The sequence below is a fragment of the Poromitra crassiceps genome (assembly GCF_964638095.1).
Source record: "Poromitra crassiceps genome assembly, chromosome: 11".
NCBI classification, from domain to species: Eukaryota; Metazoa; Chordata; class Actinopteri; order Beryciformes; family Melamphaidae; genus Poromitra; species Poromitra crassiceps.
The window spans coordinates 36,946,245-36,966,240 of NC_139643.1; the positions used below are offsets into that span (position 1 = coordinate 36,946,245).

The 19,996-nt window shown below is 42.1% G+C and overlaps 3 protein-coding genes across 3 annotated transcripts; 1 reads left to right on the forward strand and 2 right to left on the reverse strand.

The window, feature by feature from the left end:
• Positions 1-64: 64 nt before the first annotated feature.
• nrm (nurim) lies at positions 65-14,525 on the reverse strand. Its single transcript, XM_083645725.1, has 4 exons — positions 14,328-14,525; positions 12,789-12,982; positions 12,042-12,218; positions 65-1,234 (listed from the first exon to the last, which is right to left on the reverse strand). The coding sequence occupies exons 1-4, from the start codon at positions 14,476-14,478 to the stop codon at positions 920-922; spliced, it is 837 nt and encodes a 278-aa protein (XP_083501851.1). The 5' UTR covers positions 14,479-14,525; the 3' UTR covers positions 65-919.
• On the forward strand, positions 4,735-7,098 carry LOC310784696 (uncharacterized protein). The gene is made up of 5 exons (XM_083645724.1): positions 4,735-4,912; positions 5,139-5,309; positions 6,007-6,278; positions 6,395-6,526; positions 6,611-7,098. The coding sequence occupies exons 1-5, from the start codon at positions 4,755-4,757 to the stop codon at positions 7,000-7,002; spliced, it is 1,125 nt and encodes a 374-aa protein (XP_083501850.1). The 5' UTR covers positions 4,735-4,754; the 3' UTR covers positions 7,003-7,098.
• A 1,282-nt stretch (positions 14,526-15,807) lies between the features above and the next one.
• Positions 15,808-18,730, reverse strand: limd1b (LIM domains containing 1b; the record flags this gene model as incomplete). The annotated part of the gene is made up of 5 exons (XM_083646007.1): positions 15,808-15,891; positions 16,042-16,093; positions 16,653-16,783; positions 16,955-17,017; positions 18,713-18,730. 5 exons carry the CDS (start codon positions 18,728-18,730, stop codon positions 15,808-15,810), a joined length of 348 nt encoding a protein of 115 aa, XP_083502133.1.
• Positions 18,731-19,996: the final 1,266 nt, after the last annotated feature.

Here is a 19,996-nt window from a genome sequence, read left to right on the forward strand (position 1 = left end):
GCTGATAGGACACTAATAAAATAAGAAATGAACATGCCACAGAACACAGCCATACAGTCTATTGCATTTATTCATATGCTCTATAAAATACAGAAGGCTAGCCTTCAATAGTGTTTCCTGCTGTAAGCCTGCTATAGTGATAATGACATTACAGTGGAGGGAGGATGGCGCTGTCGCCTCACAGCAAGAAGGTCCTGGGTTCGATTCCTGCCTGGGACACTGAGGGTGTGTCTCCATTCCCATGTCCTCAGTGCGTCAAAAAGGGCCTTTCTGTGTGGGGTTTACATGTTCTCCCCGTGCTCCCCTATGGTTTCCTCCGGATAGGAACCCCCCACCCAAAAAAAAAAAAGATTACAGTGAATGCAATAGGCAGATTAATTTGGACACATCTGACATTGCTGTAGCTACGCCTGTTAGAAATACAACAAATATAAGGAGACTTGTTTTCACGGATTTTCAGCGTGCAATCTCAATAGTCGGCATATATCCTTTTCTGAGGACAGTCAAGCTTGAAATCATCAGTGTGGAGAGAAATACAGTGTAACTGCAATCAATTGGCACATTTAAATGTTAGCTATCATACACCGATAAGACTATAAAAATATACTCTATGATAAACAAAAACACATTCTTAGTAGTCTTTTCTTTTTGCAAATTTCACGTTATTGTCAAGCAAGGTATGCATCCCTGGAAAATAATTAAGAAAATCTATCTGAATATTTCTAAATAAAACAACACACAAAGTGGCAAGGAATAAAAAAATAAAAAAAACAGTGTCAAGTTGCAAAGCATTCAGTTCAAGTGTGGTCATTTGCCATTAGGACAAACAGCACAGTAGGTTCGGTGCGACTGGCTCATACAGTACATGCTCATCGAGATCATAGAGATTGTCTTGGATAGGCTACAAATAGGCTTCCATTCACTTCTGCTTGTGATTGTTACTGTCCAGGGTGGAAGCAGCGCTGCCCTGGTGTGGCTGGGCAAAGAGCTGCAGCTTGCTGTTAAGATGGACGCACAGGTAAGCTAAATCCTGTTTGTCTAGTGAGTGTGCCAGGGCCAGGTAGGCCGAGAGAGTGGCTGCCAGCAGAAGCCGGTCCAGTGACAGGGCGGGGAGGAGCCACAGCACCACCGCCAGCTCCAGGCACACCGGATGACGCAGGTGGGAGAAGAGACGCTGTGCCTGGGGAGACTTGTGCGACAGGGGGTCCCCCAAACCAAGACACTCATTATACACCTGGGAGAGAGAGAGAGAGAGGAGGGACAGAGGGAGGGAGGGAGGGAGGGAGGGAGGGAGAGTCAGAGCATGCATTCACTTAGCAGCATAACCAATAATGAGTAAATCTTCTTTAACATTTTAAGGGTTTTCATAATCACTGTCACAGATTATATACGGTAGTTTTCCATGTTTTATAAAATAATCAAATGCATTAGTGAGTTTGGATGTAACTGGAATACATTTTTAAAGTATACCTACTGAACCCTGATTGTGAGAAACTTTATACACAGATGCTGTGGCTTCCATAACTGAGGCGTGTTTTGACCACATTTCTTGACCCATGTGGATAATTTGTTCAGTTGTAGCTTGAAAGAGAGACAATTATTATATTGTCATACTCCTCCCCATAGACGTTATTAACAGTTCCACTTTGGTCCTGCATCATGGGGGAAAATGTGCATGGGTACAGTTTAAACCAGGCGTTTTCAAAGTCTGAGCCTGTGGGCCTCCCCCCAGACAAAGCTTGGAAAAAGGTGCCATCCTCGCTCAATTCCTGGATGCCCATGGGTTCATGTCATCATGATTATGTTATTTGATCCCATAGACAAGAGTACACTCAACAATTGAGCCAAGATAGCCTGATATTGCTGTTTTGACATACTTCAGACCAAATACATAAAAAGGTCTGTCTGAAGGCATGTTTCTGATGCTGGGAAAGTGGGAAAAACAGTCAAATTACCCAAAACTACTGTATCTTTGAAGTACATTACATTACATTACGTCATTTGGCAGACGCTTTTATCCAAAGCGACTTACAATAACACATTTTTTGTCAGCAATAGAACAATCAACTATGGAGCACAGTCTATGACAACTACAGCTTCTGAAGGAACAGTGGTACAAGTTTAGGTTAGTGGTACAAGGTTGGTTAGGTTTTTTTTTTTTTTTTTAATATATATAAGGAAAGAGAGAGACGAAGTTAGATCAAGAAGGGCCCAGATGGAGCCTGAAAAGGTGTGTCTTTAGTCTTTTCCGAAAGATCGGCAGTGATTCAGCAGTCCTGACCGAAGGTGGAAGCTCGTTCCACCATTGAGGTGGCAGGGACGAGAAGAGTCGAGATCGGGATGAGCGACTTTTGAGCCCCCGTAGTGAAGGAGGGGCGAGGCGACCTGCACTGGTGGAGGAGCGAAGGGAGCGGTGAGAGGTTTGGAACCTGACCATGGATTGCAGGTACCGGGGAGCTGTCTGGTGTACTGCCCTGTAGGCCAGTACCAGTGTCTTGAATTTGATGCGGGCCGAGATGGGAAGCCAGTGGAGCTCCTGGAAGAGGGGAGTGACGTGAGAGAATTTGGGTTGGTTGAATATCAGACGGGCTGCAGCGTTCTGAATGAGCTGAAGCGGTCGGATGTCGGTGGCAGGTAGGCCGGCCAGAAGCACGTTGCAGTAGTCCAGGCGGGAGGAGACAAGAGACTGGACCAGGAGTTGAGTCGCTTCTCTTGTGAGAAAGGGACGGATTTTGCGGATGTTGTAGAGGGAGAACCTACAGGAGCGCGCTGTAGCAGCTATGTTGGCAGAGCAAGACAGCTGGTTGTCAAGGATCACCCCAAGGTTCTTGGCTGTTTGGGAGGGAAGTACAGTGGTGTTGTCAATGGAGATGGAGAGATCTGCAAGAGGGCAGTCTTTTCCTGGGAGGAAGAGTAGCTCGGTCTTACCAAGGTTGAGCTTGAGGTGGTGGGCAGACATCCAGTCGCCAATGTCTTTGAGGCATGCAGAGATGCGAGCCTCGATTTGAGTGTCAGAGGGGGGGAATGAAAGGAAAAGCTGGGTGTCATCAGCATAGCAGTGATAAGAAAAGCCATGAGAAGAGATCACATAGGCAAGAGATCTGATATAGAGAAGGAAAAGTAAGGGGCCCAGGTAAATTGATCTCTTTAACCAAATCACACAGATTTAGGCTATTCTATGATATCTCCTTTTAACACATTGAGTGCCAAGGACGTCTGTGGACGTCCTAAAAAAAAGTAACGAGGAGTGCCAAGGACGTCTGTGGACGTCCTATCTATCTCCACACGATTTCCTAGAAAGCCAGCATCCGAAGCCGAACGGGCCAAGCCTTTTCGTTCAGTCGCGTTTGCCAGCGCGCATCATTTCCTTGATGGGCGCTGGGATCTGTCCGGGGCAAAAACGGAGTCGAGAAAGCAAACTCTGTGCGTGTGGGAGGAGCCCGCAGCTCAGAGGTGGAGAGGGGGGGGGGGGGGGGGGGGGGGGGGGGGGGGGGAGGGGTGTGTGGCTGCACAGAAACCACACCACACGCCACCACATCAGAAAACACCAGCCAGAGTCAGTGAATGTGCTCGAAATTAGAGTGCAAAAGGTATTCATAAAAGGGACTATATCTTGGAAAGTAAAAAAAAACGACAGAAAACCCTTGAAAGTGCACTTTTTTGAGAGGCTGTAATTTCATAATGGAACTGTCTAGAAACAAAATTTCTTCTTTGGAAGAAGCAGGAGTGTTCAATGTTTCATTAAAGTCCAGCCCCGTTAATATAGCCATAATAGAAAAAATTCTATAGCTGTTTTCAACTGAATGGAAGTGAATCTGGCACAGGCTCCAGACAATTTTACTGAAGCGCTGTGGCACTCAATGTGTTAAGGTAATATTTTTTCACTGAGCCTCCCCTGAAACTGCTTGGAGCCCCCCTGGGGAGGCCCGCATCCCACTTTGAAAACCTACAATAGATAGACCTAGATTTAATAGGCTACATAGTGTCTTTGAGGTTTATGAAGTATACACATGCATCGTCACCACCATCATCATCATCATCATCACCACCATTATACTTAAATACTTAAATATAATAAATAATACTACAGACACAAAATGTTTATTGCTTAGTAGTGCACACAGTGAACACAGTGAATGTCTGTTCTGAACAGTTTGCCTGTCTGATATCTCTCTACGTACAGACAGAGACAGTCCTGGAAATCTGGACAAAAGCTGATCTAATAATAACAAATATTCTCAGATTTGGGTCCAAGAGAAAATAGCTCATCAAATGGGTGTCTAATGCACAGCACTAAATGTGAACTAAAGTGGATGTTCCCCTGTCCTTTCTTCTCCCTCTCCCTTTCCTGGCTTCTGGCAGTGTTGACACGACGAAGTCATGTTCAAAAGACCAAAATGAACAAGGTACTTTATCGCATAGTAAACGCGAATTTCATCTTTGCTCAGTCACTGTCAAGTGCCAAGCACTGATCTAAATAATATAATAACGATTTCCTCAGTCACCGACGATGGCGCACTCGAAGGGAATCGGCGAGAATAACAGGGCTGTGTCTCAAAACAGCGAGAAGAAGAAGAAGAAGAAGAAGAAGAAGAAGAAGAAGCAGTCGCAGCGACCAATCAAATGAGTTCGGGGCGTGGTCATCCCGGCCTTTTTTATAAGAGAGAAAGAATCTCGCGCCGACTGCACAGTCTGCACACAGTGTACATGATAACGACAGAATGCCACGGAGGATCAACCAGCATACCAGTAAAATGATCAGGGGCATGTGGAAAGCGGGCCATACCTCGATATATATCGCTGACAATTTGGCGAAAATTGGAATCAATGTTTCTTTGAAGGTAATCCGCTCTCACGGAAGCCGAGAACTTTGGGCCAAGAAGAAGAACCGAAAGCCGTATAAAGCTACCAGGTTAGTGTTTACTGAAATGTTGAAGTTGTCTAGTAACGTTAAAGTCAACTCCGTTTTTCTACCTGACTGTATGGTTCATGGTTGATGGTTCTATTTCAAGTTCTACTGTATAATCGTAATGTACAGACCAGAAACCAGAGAATACACAGTTGTTTTCCCACAAACTTTTGCTGGCATTGTTGTCTGTCTGAATTAAGCAAACAATATATGGAATGTTTCTATCCAGTCAGGTGGTGGACGCAGTAGACTCCATGCTGGAATCGAACCACAAACTTCCTGCACGTAAGGTGAAGCTACTCCTTCAATCAAACCACAACATCAACATCAGTGTGGAGACACTGAGGAAGAAAATCATGCAGAAACTTAAATGGAAATATGGCGATACCAGGTTTACCAGGTAAAACGCACACGCACACACACCTACAGTACTGTATCATCACACAGACATCACACACTATCTCAAGAATTGTACAGTAGCCTACTCCTTCAATGGATACACTCAATGATACAGTACATACAGTCTGTGCACAGTATATAGCAGTGGTGGGTAGGGTAAACAAAAACAGTAGGCTACTCAAGTAAAAGTACAGTATTTATTACTTATGTTTACTCAAGTAGAAGTAAAAAAAAAAACTCCCCATAAAAAGAATTACTTGAGTGTCCCTTTCTTAACCCTGGTGCATGTGGTGCAAGGGTTAAGAGATGGGTTTGGATTAACTGGGATAACCTTTCAGGGACCACTTTTCACTATTCACACCTGCGCTACATTCAAGGCCATTACCATGTTGCACCTTTTCACACATGCCATTGCATGGCTGGGATAAATGGGGCCAGGGACAGCCAAGGGAAGGGGAGGGGCCATTGTCTTTCAAATCGACTCATTCAAGTTGCAGAGTGGGTACTTCTTGGTATTGCAAATGTACTTGAGTTGAGTAAAAATTATTCTGTAAAAAAAACTACTCTTAGAAGTACAGTTCATAGAAAAAAATACTCAAGTACATGTAACTGAGTAAATGTACTTCAGTACTACCCACCTCTGGTATATAGCCTAATATATCCTTTGTAACATTATGATTTTCATATTCCGATTACAGAACAGGTCTAATGACCCACCGGGAGCTGCGTCTGAAGCAAGCACTAGCAACCGTGAGTGAAGAGATTAGGTTAGTGACAGCGGGCATAGAAGCAGCGAATGTGGAGAAGGCTGCCTTGCAAGTGCAGGCCGCGACCCTGACCAATGAGATTGCACACAAGAATATGCTGATCGTCGAACTGCGGCGGGAGCGGGAGGTTTACATGTCAGAGAGGCCTCTTTCAACCCCTGGACTCACCCCAACACCAGCAGCGATGACATCTGCTTTAGCAGGTAAGCTAAATATTGTTTTCGGGATTGTGTGTTTTGTTTTGGGTCTGTCTGATAGGCTAACCAAACTGCTGTGTCCTGGAGTGACACTAATATACATTTATATATATCTGCTTCAGCCACCTGTTCTTCCTCAAACGCCCCCCTCATCCCAGCAAGGAGTCCACAAATTCCCCAGGAGCCTCCAGACAGACCTCTTTCAACCCCCAGACTCACCCCAACACCAGCAGCCATGACATCGGCTTTAGCAGGTAGGCTAAATATTGTTTTAGCTATAGTGATTGTGCCAACTGTACTGTACCGTGTGCACTAATATACATTTCTACCTGCTTCAGCTACCTGTTCTCCCTCAAATCCCGCCCTCCTCCCGGCAAGGGGTCTGCAAATCCCCCGGCAGCATCCAGACATTGAGCTACGTGAGGTGACACCAGATGAGCACACAGCTCTCCTCGTGCAGAGCAACGGCCGCATGGATCGCTACGGATGCCTGCTTTTCCGCCATCTCATATCAGAAGAGACATACATATCTTGGCAACGGGTAACGAACTGGGACGGATCCAGGGGGAAGTGGGAGCTCCCAGGGAACCTGAAGGCCTACGTGTGTGCTTGTGTGCGTGAGAGATTTGAGATGCCCGCAAGAGACCTGAAGCTGGTGCTGGACCGCATCAACGAGTGCCTGCGATCACCCCGTCTGTCTGCCAAAGTTCGCCAAAGCTATTTCATTTAGTGGACTCTTTTATCCAAAGCGACTTACACAATCGCACATTTTGTCAACAGTGACATCATTTTTTTTAAATGAATAAAGTAGCATTTGTTGGATTTTTTTTAAATCTATTTTATAGAAGAAGAATGGTTAGTTCCAGGTGTAGCTGAAGAGGTGTTTTTCACTGCTTACTGTAGTCTAGGTTTTTTATTACTGTATGTAACACATTTGGCATAATAAAATAATTTTGATTCTGATTCTGGTTAAGGTCCTTGGATTGGATTGGATTTAGAGAGATTTTTTTTAAATTCTAATTGTTTTTATGGCTTTGTTTTATTTGAGTATTGCCTGTTCCATTGGCGTCTGTCAATGCAGATATTGCGATTTAAAACACAGCTGAAGAGTGGATCATGTCTTCTCACAGCTGCCCCTCCCCCCACCAAATCACCACACCTATCACTTTTGTTTTGCTAACAGGTTGCACAAAACACCTTGATTTAAGATTGTCCTTATAGTCTGAGTTAAGGTTTCCATAAATAAAATCTCCTTAAGGTTAAACATTTTAAGGATTAAGGAGAGTTAAGCGTGTTTTGTGCAGCCGATTTTATTTAATGGAAGCCTTAACTCGGACTTTAAGGACAATCTTAACTCAACTTACTGCTCCACAACCATATGCTGCTGTCAGCATAGCTTGACTGTAATATTCTTACTTGGCATGACATTTTAATTTAATCAAATTATTGAAATATGTCATACTAAAACTGCATAGGATAACTACTCTGCAAAACTAGCATTTTGGCAGTGTGTTTACCCTCCACTACAGCCCTGAATGCAGATCACATGTCAGTCTGTCTTTCTGACTATTTCAGCAATATGTCTGAGGTAATGGCCCAACTATTAGAATAACTGTCGATCACCCCCATCAGAAACGACAAAAGTCGTAGAATGGCCGAAATTGTGAAACAATAGCCAATGAAACATGCTAATCACCCCCATGCATAGGCTACTTAAAACAGACACAAACAAGCTGTTCCCCCACCCCTAATCAACAGGTATGAATATTTTAATCTGTTATCTAAGAGTAAAAAGTGAGAAAACTGCTTTAAACATTCCACAACATGAGGAATAAACAACACTGAAAACAAATCCAACATGATTTGTTTTCTTCAAGAAGACTTGGCCACTTCTAAAGTGATCTGAAATCATATAGGATTGTGTGTGTGTGTGTGGGTGTGTGTGTGTGTGGATCTCCTTTACACCCATCAGACACCTATCTAGCTTTGAGGGAAACCGGAAGACCGGCAAAAATAAAACGGACTAGCCCAATTGCAGCTATCTCAAAGTTACGTTAATTCAGTTTAAACTACTGTAGGGTATCCTAGGTAAACCCTAGGCTTGCCCACTGCACAGGCTCGCCTCACCCACAGCTCAGCTGCTGTGTGGCCTCGCCTGCTCTATTGGTATGCGCAGTGCACAATTGCCTGCTCTATTGGCATGCACAGCACACAATATGCTCTATTGGTCACTTTCAGCAAAAAATAAAAATAAAAGCGGGGAAAAAATAGAATTTTCAATCTTTTTTTCCTGCATTTATTTTTTGTTTTTATTGAAAGTGAAATGTTTCCTTTGTCACTAATGGGTAGAATCAACTCTGTTAAAATGAATATTCTTCCTCGCCTTTTATTTCTTTTCCAATGTCTTCCAATTTTTATACCAAAGTCATTCTTTCAAAACTTGGACAAAATTATTTCCAGGTTTATCTGGGCTGGTAAAAACCCGAGAGCCCGCAGAGAAGTTCTCCAAAGAGACAAGCAAGATGGGGGCCTTGCCCTGCCTAATTTTTTATTTTATTATTGGGCGGCCAATTTTGTAAATATTCATGCGTGGTGTAACTCACCCGCTCTCAATTGGTGTGTAATTGAAGACATCTCTTCTCGACCTTCTTCTCTTTCAGCTTTAGTCTGTGCCCCTTTAGACTCTCGCCCTCCCCAATTTATTAAAAACCCTATAGTTCTTTCTTCTTTAAAAATATGGAAACAGTTTAGGCGTCATTTCAATTTGTCTGCCCCTTCCCCACATAGTCCTATATGCCATAATCACTTATTTTCTCCTTCTCACCTAGATGCATTTTTTAGTTTGTGGAGAGAGAAGGGCCTAGTCTGCTTTTCAGATTTATACTTAGAGGGTATATTTGCCTCTTTTGAGAACCTCCGTGTACAATATAATCTACCACACTCCCACTTGTTTAAATATATGCAGGCTCGTAATTACGCTCGCACGCATTTTACATCTTTCCCTTTACTTCCGGCAACCTCCTTTCTAGCCGACATTCTGTTTCTTCCTGAAACACGAGGTTTAATTTCAGTCATGTATAACCTCATACTGAACTCAAACACGATCTCTCTTGCGAGAGTTAGGGGTAAGTGGGAGGAGGAGTTTGGACAAGAACTGTCTGATGAATTTTGGGAGGAGGCACTAGTTAGAGTAAACTCCTCATCCTCATGTTCTCGTCTAACCTTAATCCAGTTTAAAGTTCTTCATAGGATTCACTACACAAAAGCTAAGCTTAGCAGGCTGTTTCCTGATACGAATGACTTCTGTGATCGATGCGGCTTTTCTCCAGCTGACCATACTCATATGTTTTTCTTTTGTCCAAAGCTGTCTGATTTCTGGTTATGTTTTTTTAGAACGTTAAGTGAAGCCCTTAATATTACACTCAACCCATGTCCGTTTATTTCCATTTTTGGGGTGCCCTCTACACTAGTTAATCTCTCTAAAACTGAATCTGATGTTGTCGCTTTTGCATCACTCATAGCCCGTAGACGTATTCTGTTGCATTGGAAAAGTCAAAATCCCCCTTCCTCTACATCTTGGCTGAGTGATTTAATGTCTTTCTTGTCCTTGGAGAAAATTGGGCACTCTGTGAGAGGATCAATTGCCAATTTTGACAGAAGATGGCAGCCTATTATTTCCCATGTCAACTCGCTCTTGTCTTTGGGCCCAAACTGACTTTTACTTTATTATTTTTGAGATGGACACCCTGAGCATACTCTTCTCTTCTTACTTTTTACATGTTTTAGATACTTCTTCCTTTTTCTTCCTCCTTTATGGACTTGTCAGTTGCTCATCACCCCCCATGCGACTTATGTCTGATTTGTGTGTTATCATGTAGACTTATTGTTTTGTTAGTTTTTTGTTTTTGTTTTTGTTTTTGTTTTTGTTTTTGTTTTTGTTTTTGTTTTTGTTTTATCTTGTTTGTTTGTTTCGTTGTTGTTTTAGTTTTCCTTCTGTTAGTGCCTTTGTTAATTTGAGATTGTATAAGAAAAAGTTGTGCTCCAGTCTCTGACTGGTGCATTTCAAGAAAAAAAAGAGAGAAGAAATGTCACTTCTCTGTGTGTACTTTGTATATATCTTTGCAAAACTCCAATCTCAAATAAATATATATAAAAAAAAAAAAAAAAAAGTGAAATGTTTTACGGTCATGATTCTCTGGAAGACTGGTTGGCTTGGTTTAAGCCTTAAAACTTGTGATATTAGGATTTTTCTAAATGTCTATGGAGAAAATGAATGGCAAATTCACTTCTGGGGCAAGAAACGTCACATGACTGTTGAGCCCTATTGCACAACTTCGCATCACTGATGATGTCAATGCCTATGACATCACTGATGATGTCACAATGCCTATGACATCAGTGCCTATGACATCATCAGTGATGTCATAAGATGATTTTTGGTCAATAATGATGTCACTGTTGACGTCATAGACATTGTGTGAGCCCACTTGCTCCATTTTATATAAAAGGAAGGATGAGAAGCCACCATCTGTGCCTTTTAGTAAAGCTTTGTATTCGTTTTTGCAATAAGTTAACATCAGTAACCGTGGAATAACACGAATGGATGTATAGCGATCATCTGTATGTGATGACAACTGGCACGACCAGCAGCTTCATTCATAGTAAGTGAAACCTACTGCTTTTTAGCGAACACTCCTGAGTTCTGATAAGTTACTGTCATTTTGCAGTCTGTTTCGTTTGGCAGCCTGTGTTTTTTCCTGGACATTATCTGTAACATTAGTTACGCTCAGCAATCAGAATCAGAATGGGACAGACAGTACTGGCCAGTTTTGTAAGTAAACTACCCTCCACAAAACCATAAAAATAAATACTTGCCCTTTTGTTTATTCATCATGATGTACAGTAGACTACTACGGGGTTGAAAGTAACCAAATCACACAAAAGACTCAAAATACCTGCAAAGCTAGTTTTCAAACAATTTTGGTTCAATGCCAACAATTTACGGTAGTGACATCTGACGGGTTCTCCCAGACCATGACACTAGCCACAGCTAGCTGTCTGTAATCTACAGCTGGCTGAGATCGCCTTGTCCGAGTCGAGACCAAGACCAGAGGGGAGTCGAGACCGATTCAAGTCCGAGTCATATTAACTAGGATAGTTTGACTCTAGACCAGCAAAAATCGCTCTTGAGTCCGGAATCGAGTCCGGTCACCGGACTCGAGTACTACAACCCTGCAGTATACCGCGGCAAATGGCGACGTTATTTATAACAGCCTACTTCTAACAGCCACTGACCCAAGGCAGATTTATAACAGCCTACTTCTAACAGCCACTGACCCAAGGCAGATTTATAACAGCCTACTTCTAACAGCTACTGACCCAAGGCAGATTTATAACAGCTACTTCTAACAGCTACTGACCCAAGGCAGATTTATAACAGCCTACTTCTAACAGCCACTGACCCAAGGCAGATTTATAACAGCCTACTTCTAACAGCTACTGACCCAAGGCAGATTTATAACAGCTACTGACCCAAGGCAGATTTATAACAGCCTACTTCTAACAGCCACTGACCCAAGGCAGATTTATAACAGCCTACTAATAACAGCCACTGACCCAAGGCAGATTTATAACAGCCTACTTCTAACAGCCACTGACCCAAGGCAGATTTATAACAGCTACTTCTAACAGCCACTGACCCAAGGCAGATTTATAACAGCCACTGACCCAAGGCAGATTTATAACAGCTACTTATAAAGGATAGCCTACCTGCTTAATGCCCAGCAGTTCTGGGTAATCAAAGATGATGAGGATGCTGCAGATGATGGCCCAGCAGAGGAAGTGCAGAGTAAAGCAGAGCAGAGGGAACCAGATGCTCCAGGGCGCGTGACGCACTGACCACAGACAGGGGGCACCGGTCACTGGCTGCCAGAACCGCATCAGGATCTAACACAGGAGGAAAGAAAATAATAGCACTCAGTGAGGACTATATATAGTGATAATATATATAGTTATGAGATATAGTTATAAGAATTAAAATACGTAGTACCAGAAAGAGAGTGCATGCATCCAAGAACCTGACCAGACTGTCCTTGAAATAAATGGTGGCACTCTCAACGTGTTATGCATTTACTGCAACGCAATGTGATTCAATGTAATTCAGTGTGATGTATAATTACACTAAATTCAGTTTGAAACATTTAGTGTAAAACTGTAGTTAATCTTGTTGTAGTTCTTATACAAAGAGAAAATCAACTAAATCCCATGTGGTGATAGAACTAAAAAATAACTAATTTACTGGTTATTAGCAGCACAATTACCAAGTTATTACTCTGTATCTCTGTGTGTGTGTGTGTGTGTGTGTGTGTGTGTGTGTGTGTGTGTGTGTGTGTGTGTGTGTGTGTGTGTGTGTGTGTGTGTGTGTGTGTGTGTGTGTGTGCGTGCGTGCGTGCGAGGTGTGTGTTAGTGCGTGCAATGTGTGTGTGTGCGTGTGTGCACGCGTGTGTGTTGTTGTACCTGGAGTGCGAGTGCAGTGGTGAAACAGTAAGCTGCCCTGTTCAGGACGCCCAGCACTGAGTGGCAGGCCTGTTTGAAGGGCGGCCGGGCGAGCAGGCTGTGCTGCAGGGTGAAGAGAGCCAGCAGCCCCAGATCCACAGCCACAGCCCACAGCACAGAGCTGTCCTGCAGGGCAACCGACCACGGGACGGAGTCTGAAGGGTGCGACAAGACAGTCATCAAAAGTAGAGTCACTACTCTACAGCAGTGGTACTCAAAGTGCGGTCCAGGGACCTTTAGGGGGTTCCAGGGAGTCCCCAGCAAAAAAAGGTAATTTATTTTAACCAGAATTCCAAACATAAGTAACACAATGATGCAATGTATGACTATTTTAGTCATGGTTTTAATACAGTTTCTGTAATAAAACAAAAGTATGATGACCCTCCCACTATCCTGGCCCCTGTCTTGCAGGAGCCATAAGATGGAATATTTCCATCTTTGGTTTACAGTGCACTTGTTTCTATCTGGTTTTTATCTCGTTTTGTCATTTATTTTTTGGGGTGCACTGCTCCTTTGTAAGAGCCAAGTGTGTTTTTCTCTCTCCAACGTTTTAGTATGTTTTATTTATTTATTTATTTATTTATTTATGTATTTATTTATTTATTTATTTATTTATTTATGTATTTATTTATTTATTTATTTATTTATTTATTTATTTATTTATTTATGTCTTATTTATTTACACGATATGATATCAAACATATTGTAGCCAATAAGAAGAGTAAATATTTACAGTGCACAGCCACATGGATAAATATATAGCCTACAATAAATAGAATATCAATATACAATAAATGTATTTTAATGTATTTTAAATTGTAATCCTGCTAGTAATCCTAATTTTTACTAAATGCAACTGTAATCTTGATTACATATTTTTTTTCTGAAGGCTAAGTAAGGGATTACAGTTAACTTTTTTGTATCCTGTTTACAGTAACCAGATTACTAGCCTACCAGATTACATGCAATCAGTTGCTAACCAAGCCTAACCATAATACACATCAAATGTATACTGTTTGCCATTTGTGTTTATACTTCCTTATCTCCTATTTTCACGTAGAATTACTACTCGATAAATTACTCCCGTTTCCTGACAGGAAAAAAATGTGTTGCGCCCAACGTGGGGCTCGAACCCACGACCCTGAGATTAAGAGTCTCATGCTCTACCGACTGAGCTAGCCGGGCGGTAAGACCATAACATATGTTCTCGCGATATAAACGTGAACTCAACCTCAGGTCATGTCAAATGTGAACCATTGCTAGTTAACATATACGGTGGGTGGGCATTGGGCAACATAGAAATCTTTGATGTTTTAGAAACCGACTAGGCTACCGTACACCGCATGAGTTTGTTTTCTAAATCCCAGGCTGTTGCATGAATTTAAAAACAGACGGGGATGCAGTTGATAGCTTCTAACGTTGTTGTAATAACAAGCTCAAGCTCGTCTGAAAACCATCTAAATTCTAAAGACAGTACAGCAAGCAGCTACGGAGGCTTACCTTGACAGAGTGTCGTCTCTCCCGTGATGTTGTGGTAAATGGCTCGAAACGACACGAAGCGGATGAAGTCCGCGCCGGTTATGAAAACAAACGCAAAGTTTAGCAGAGTCACGGTGCAGAGAGCCAAGCCACGTACCGTGACTGACGCCATTTCAAAAAGCGTTTATCTTCATTTGGTAACTTCCAAAGTAGCGTCTGTCTTCCGGGAAGGTAATGTGTTGCAGTGCTGTTTATTAACACACGGTGTCGCTGCTAACCGACAGGAAAGAGGACAACACGGCACGTGTTGGCTCACAGCAAGAAGGTCCTGGGTTCGAACCCCATCCCAGGTCCCTTCTGTGTGGAGTTTGCATGTTCTCCCCGTGTTCGTGTGGGTTTTCCCCGGGTGCTCCTCCGGTTTCCTCCCACCATCAAATACATGTATGTTAGTCCTGTCAGTGCCCCTGACCAAGACCCTGGGTGCTGCATTGTGGCTGCCCGCTGCTCCTAGTTCTAGGAAGGTTCCTAGTAGAGTAGAGGATGGGTCAAATGTAGAGGATGAATTTCCCATGCGGATAAATAAAGGATCTTAACTTAACTTAACTTAACTTAACACTATCCAAGTGGGACTAGGGGTTACTTGATAGGGTAAATATTTAACTATTATGGTTATTTCATTCACTATAAGCTAGTACAGTGATTATCAACATTTTTCATTATGAAAGACTCAAGATTTAGTACACATTTTGACCACGGACACCCCAACTTAATGAAAATTTGTCTCTTGGACCCAAATATGATAATTAATAAGTCCATCATGACTATCTGAGAGAAACATATTTGAATTGTTCTATTGTAGGCCGACATGGGGTCTGGGGACCACCAAGGGTCCTTCAGGGGGTTCCAGGGGGTCCCCAGAAAATTGATGAATTGTTAAACTTCACCATTATTTCATTTACAAGAGGTTAACACAATTAGAGAATAGAAGAATTGTTGTGTGGGTCATAGTTTCAATGTGAGTGGTCATAGGTTTCACTCTATGGTTTCACTCGCACTAGTATCCCAGTATAATTTAGATTAGAAAAAGAAACTAAATCTTCTCAGATGGGGGTTTGTGGCACAAAACTGGTCTAAAGTGGGATCCTTGACCTTATATGATTGTGGAATTAGTGAAATATAACAAGTGGATATTACAAGTGGAGATGTGTCATTTGAATCATATACTGTAAATCCACCCTCTGACCATGATACTTCAAATGTTGATCTTGGTGTTTCATCATTGTTAATTGTTTTGCATCATTGCAATAGCCATCATGATTCACCCATTGTTTATCACTTATTAGGCCACTAAAATGGGATACAGTGAGGGAGGCATGATTCTTTGACTTTATTGCAGAAATTGCACAGACCATTACAATTTCGCCACTTCAAAAATCACAGTTTATTTTACATTTATAAAACAAATACAGCAGCAAATATGGAAAGATGAATGTCATAATTCTCAAGTGAGGTTCACCTCACTCTCATAGCACTCCACATGGTAGTTTCTATTAAATGATACCACTCGAATGGACTCTGTAGACCCCTGAAACAACAACAACAGAGATTTTTTATTTGGGAAGCCTGTTTGTGAAATAACCATTTTATCATGTTTTTACTAAGAGTTTCACAAGAGACTGCAGGTGCTACAAAATATGACTTATGGTTATTAACTGTTCAATTAATTCAAGCTCACCTCTGATGGCAAAATGGGCATTCTGCAAGCAGCACACCTGGGAGCCTGGAGCCTGAAACCAACGAAACATCAATGAAGTCATTGTGGGTGTGACTTATCTCGCTGTGGTTTCACATCGTATCAGGAGTATGAATAAAAGGGCGTGGTCCATTGTGTAGGCTAGGTATCAAACAAGTATCAGAAACTCACATGTGATAGTCTCTGACACAGTAAACTAGTCAAACCTTTTTGAATGGGGGCCAGATTAGATCATGTGAAAATGCCGGGGGGCCAGGTGCTTCTCGCATCATATGGGTTATACATTTTTTTAAATAAAAAAATCACGTACAATTGTACTTTGTTTACCATCTGAAAACATTGGCTCTGCATGTGCTGTTCCTACCTGGTGCTTCTACAAAACTGTATGATAGTGCTGTCATTGTTAGGTGAAGGGAAAAAATGCAAATTGAACTTGCTTGATTAATCAATACTGTGTGGAGGGCCACATATAGTATATTTTGAGAGACAAGCCGAGGGCCACTTAAAATCTGTCTGCGGGCCGGAATTGGCCCCAGGGCCGGACTTTGGACATGCCTGCAGTAAACATTGTTGTGTGTGTCTAAGAAACTCACATGTGATAGTCTCTGACACAGTAAACATTGTTGTGTGTGTCCACAGTGAAGGGCCGACCCTCCAGGCTGCGCCTGCAGACGACACAGCGGAAACAGGCCGGGTGGTACGACATCCCATGAGCCTGTAGGACCTCCTGGAGACACAGGACACCAGGATTAACTCCCTCTTCTACACAGTGAGCACAAACCACTCATGCATACAGTATACAATACACTCACTGTATACTACACAGTACAGATGAATGCACATATGAATGCATGCATGCATGCACACACACAAACAAACAAACACTCATACTCACCATGTCCATGATTAAATGTCCACAGCTACTACAGACTTCTGGTTGTGGATGAACTCCTGAGTACTGAATAACAAACAAAAAGATTCACCCATCACATTTTTTTCTTCCATTTATTCAGGTGAAATCCAACTGAGATCAAAATCTAATTCACAGGAGACCTGAATGACATAAAAAGTCATAAAACTAACAATCTAAAAAAAAAAAAAAAAAAATAATAATAATAATAATAATAATAATAATAATAATAATAATAATAATAATAATAAAGAAACCAGAGACAAAAAAAAACAAAGAATAAGAAACATTGATTGCTGTATCCCCCCCCAACAGGATACAAGGGAGACTTCTCTACGTTTATATTTCATTACTGTATATCACACTGTATAGCTGTGCAACAATATACAACTGTGAAGTACATACTTACTAAAAAGTCATCTTCACAAAAGATTCTCCCCGACAGAGAGTAAAATGGCTTCCCATTCAGCTTTTCCCCTAAATGTGGCACAAAAAAATTACAGTTTGATAGGAGGAAAGAATGAGGAAATGTATAAATAAGAGTATCTGGGCCACAGTACTGGAGCACTATTTCAATTATAAACTTTAATTTATTGGCTGCAAACAACTAACATAGGGTGCTACAGAGACTCATTTACATGTTTTAGCCTGTGAAACATCCTTTATTATATAGGGAAAAGTGACACTTGATATCACACTGCTGATTCATTTCAGGGATCAAAGCTACAGTAACAATTCAATATTATACAACAGTATATGAGCAGTTAGGTTATTAGTCAGACTCACTGCAAATACTGCAGGTGAAGCAAGCGTCGTGGAACAGATTCCCCATGGCCTCGCAGGCTGTCTCTGTACCACACACTGCTTTGCTGCATCTCACACAGCTTCCTGAAAACAACAAAACAACAAACGCCCTGAAGAAAATACACAACAAAACAACAATTTCCTGAAGACAATACACAACAAAACAACAAACGCCCTGAAGACAATACACAACAAAACAACAAACGTCCTGAAGACAATACACAACAAAACAACAAACGCCCTGAAGACAATACACAACAAAACAACAAATGCCCTGAAGACAATACACAACAAAACAAGAAACGCCCTGAAGACAATACACAACAAAACAACAAACGCCCTGAAGACAATACACAACAAAACAATAAACGCCCTGAAGACAATACACAACAAAACAACAATTTCCTGAAGACAATACACAACAAAACAACAAACGCCCTGAAGACAATACACAACAAAACAACACACGCCCTGAAGACAATACACAACAAAACAACAAACGCCCTGAAGACAATACACAACAAAACAACAAATGTCCTGAAGACAATACACAACAAAACAACAAACGTCCTGAAGACAATACACAACAAAACAACAAACGTCCTGAAGACAATACACAACAAAACAACAATTTCCTGAAGACAATACACAACAAAACAACAATTTCCTGAAGACAATACACAACAACAATGCAGTTATTCATCTGAACAAACACTACACCTGTGCTCTGTTTTCAGTGTAGCAGCTGAGCAGTTTCTCACAGAATGGGTGACTGTGAATTTGTGAAACCAGATCCACTCTCCATTGATAAATGCATACTGTACACAATGACGACACACACTGTGACTAATGAGCTATCTTGAGCTTCGAGAGTGCCAGAATAGACTCTCACTAGAAAGCCATGCTTAGATAAAAGATTGTCTTTAATAACTCCCTTACCAAAGGAAAGATGAGCATTATTCCCAGTGTCCATCTTCCACTTTCCCCAATTGCCTCTGACTCCTGAAGCCTACAGGGCGACTGACTGGGGGTCTAATTTTATGTGTGGTGCAGACAGCTGTAAGGGGAGCTGCTCTCAGGGTTTATGGGGGCTCCATGCGGTGCTTGTGGTCTCTCCCGGCCGGGGGCAACGACTACCCCAAAGTGACTGGCTGAGTGAGTGGCGACAGACGAGACCAACAGCTATCTCTTACGCACTATAGTCTGGACACTATTAGTGTTCTGCTGGTATTGGGACTGCATTGACTGAAATAGACAACTAAAATAAGCAATTTCCCCATTATAATGGCTATTTCCGGCATCCTGGGATGCGAATTACATCATTTAACTCTGAGAAGCTGAGGTCATACCTATGTCGAGAGAAGTCTGTCTGTCGTTCATGCCTAACAAGGGCAATAGACCCTTTTCCCGGGGGCCATTTTGTGCCGAAAAGGCAGTGTAAACACAGGTGCAAGCACTAATGAGGGTTTCCAACTTCCAATGATTGGAATTTGGAAACCCTCATTAATGTGGCTAAGTACAGGCAACATGCCACTGCTCACAAATTGTGCATTGCTGCCCTCATGTGGACTGTCTAGGCCTGTTGTTTATGTTTATAATAAGTAGGCCTATTGACCTAGATTCAGACCAGCCCAAATGACAGCTTCAAATAATCCAGCCATTTGTTTGAGCCTGTTTGCGGTGCCAAGTGAGGCTTCCTGCTTCAGAACAATTCAGACAGTGTAAGATAAATACTCAATTAGATCAGAGCCAATCTCAACAACAACTGCTATCACATATAAGCAGCACGAGAAGAATTGACTGGAAAATTGACTCAAATACTTGTCTCTGATTAGTAAACCATTTGGCAGTCCTTGTAGCCTACTGTCCATTCATTACGAAGCCCGCCGATCTGGCACCTAAGTAGTCTGTGAATAAGTATTCATAACATGACTTGACCTCTGTCAGTCAGCCTGGAAAGACTCTAAACTGGTACAAACGCAGGCAGCTCAGAGTCACAGAGGTGCTTATGTGTTTTGAATAACCTTAAAGGCCCTGATAAAGACTCAGCCGCTATGGAACATTGGTGAGGAAAATAGGGAATGAAAGAGAGGGACTTAAACAGTGGGGTTGTGAGAGGAGTAACAAGGCAGCCTGGCCTGGTTCCTCCTCCTTGTTCTCTAGGGTAACATGGTGGGAGTGGAGGGAAGCTAACAGCTGCTGCCTCTTCACTGGGGTCTCTTG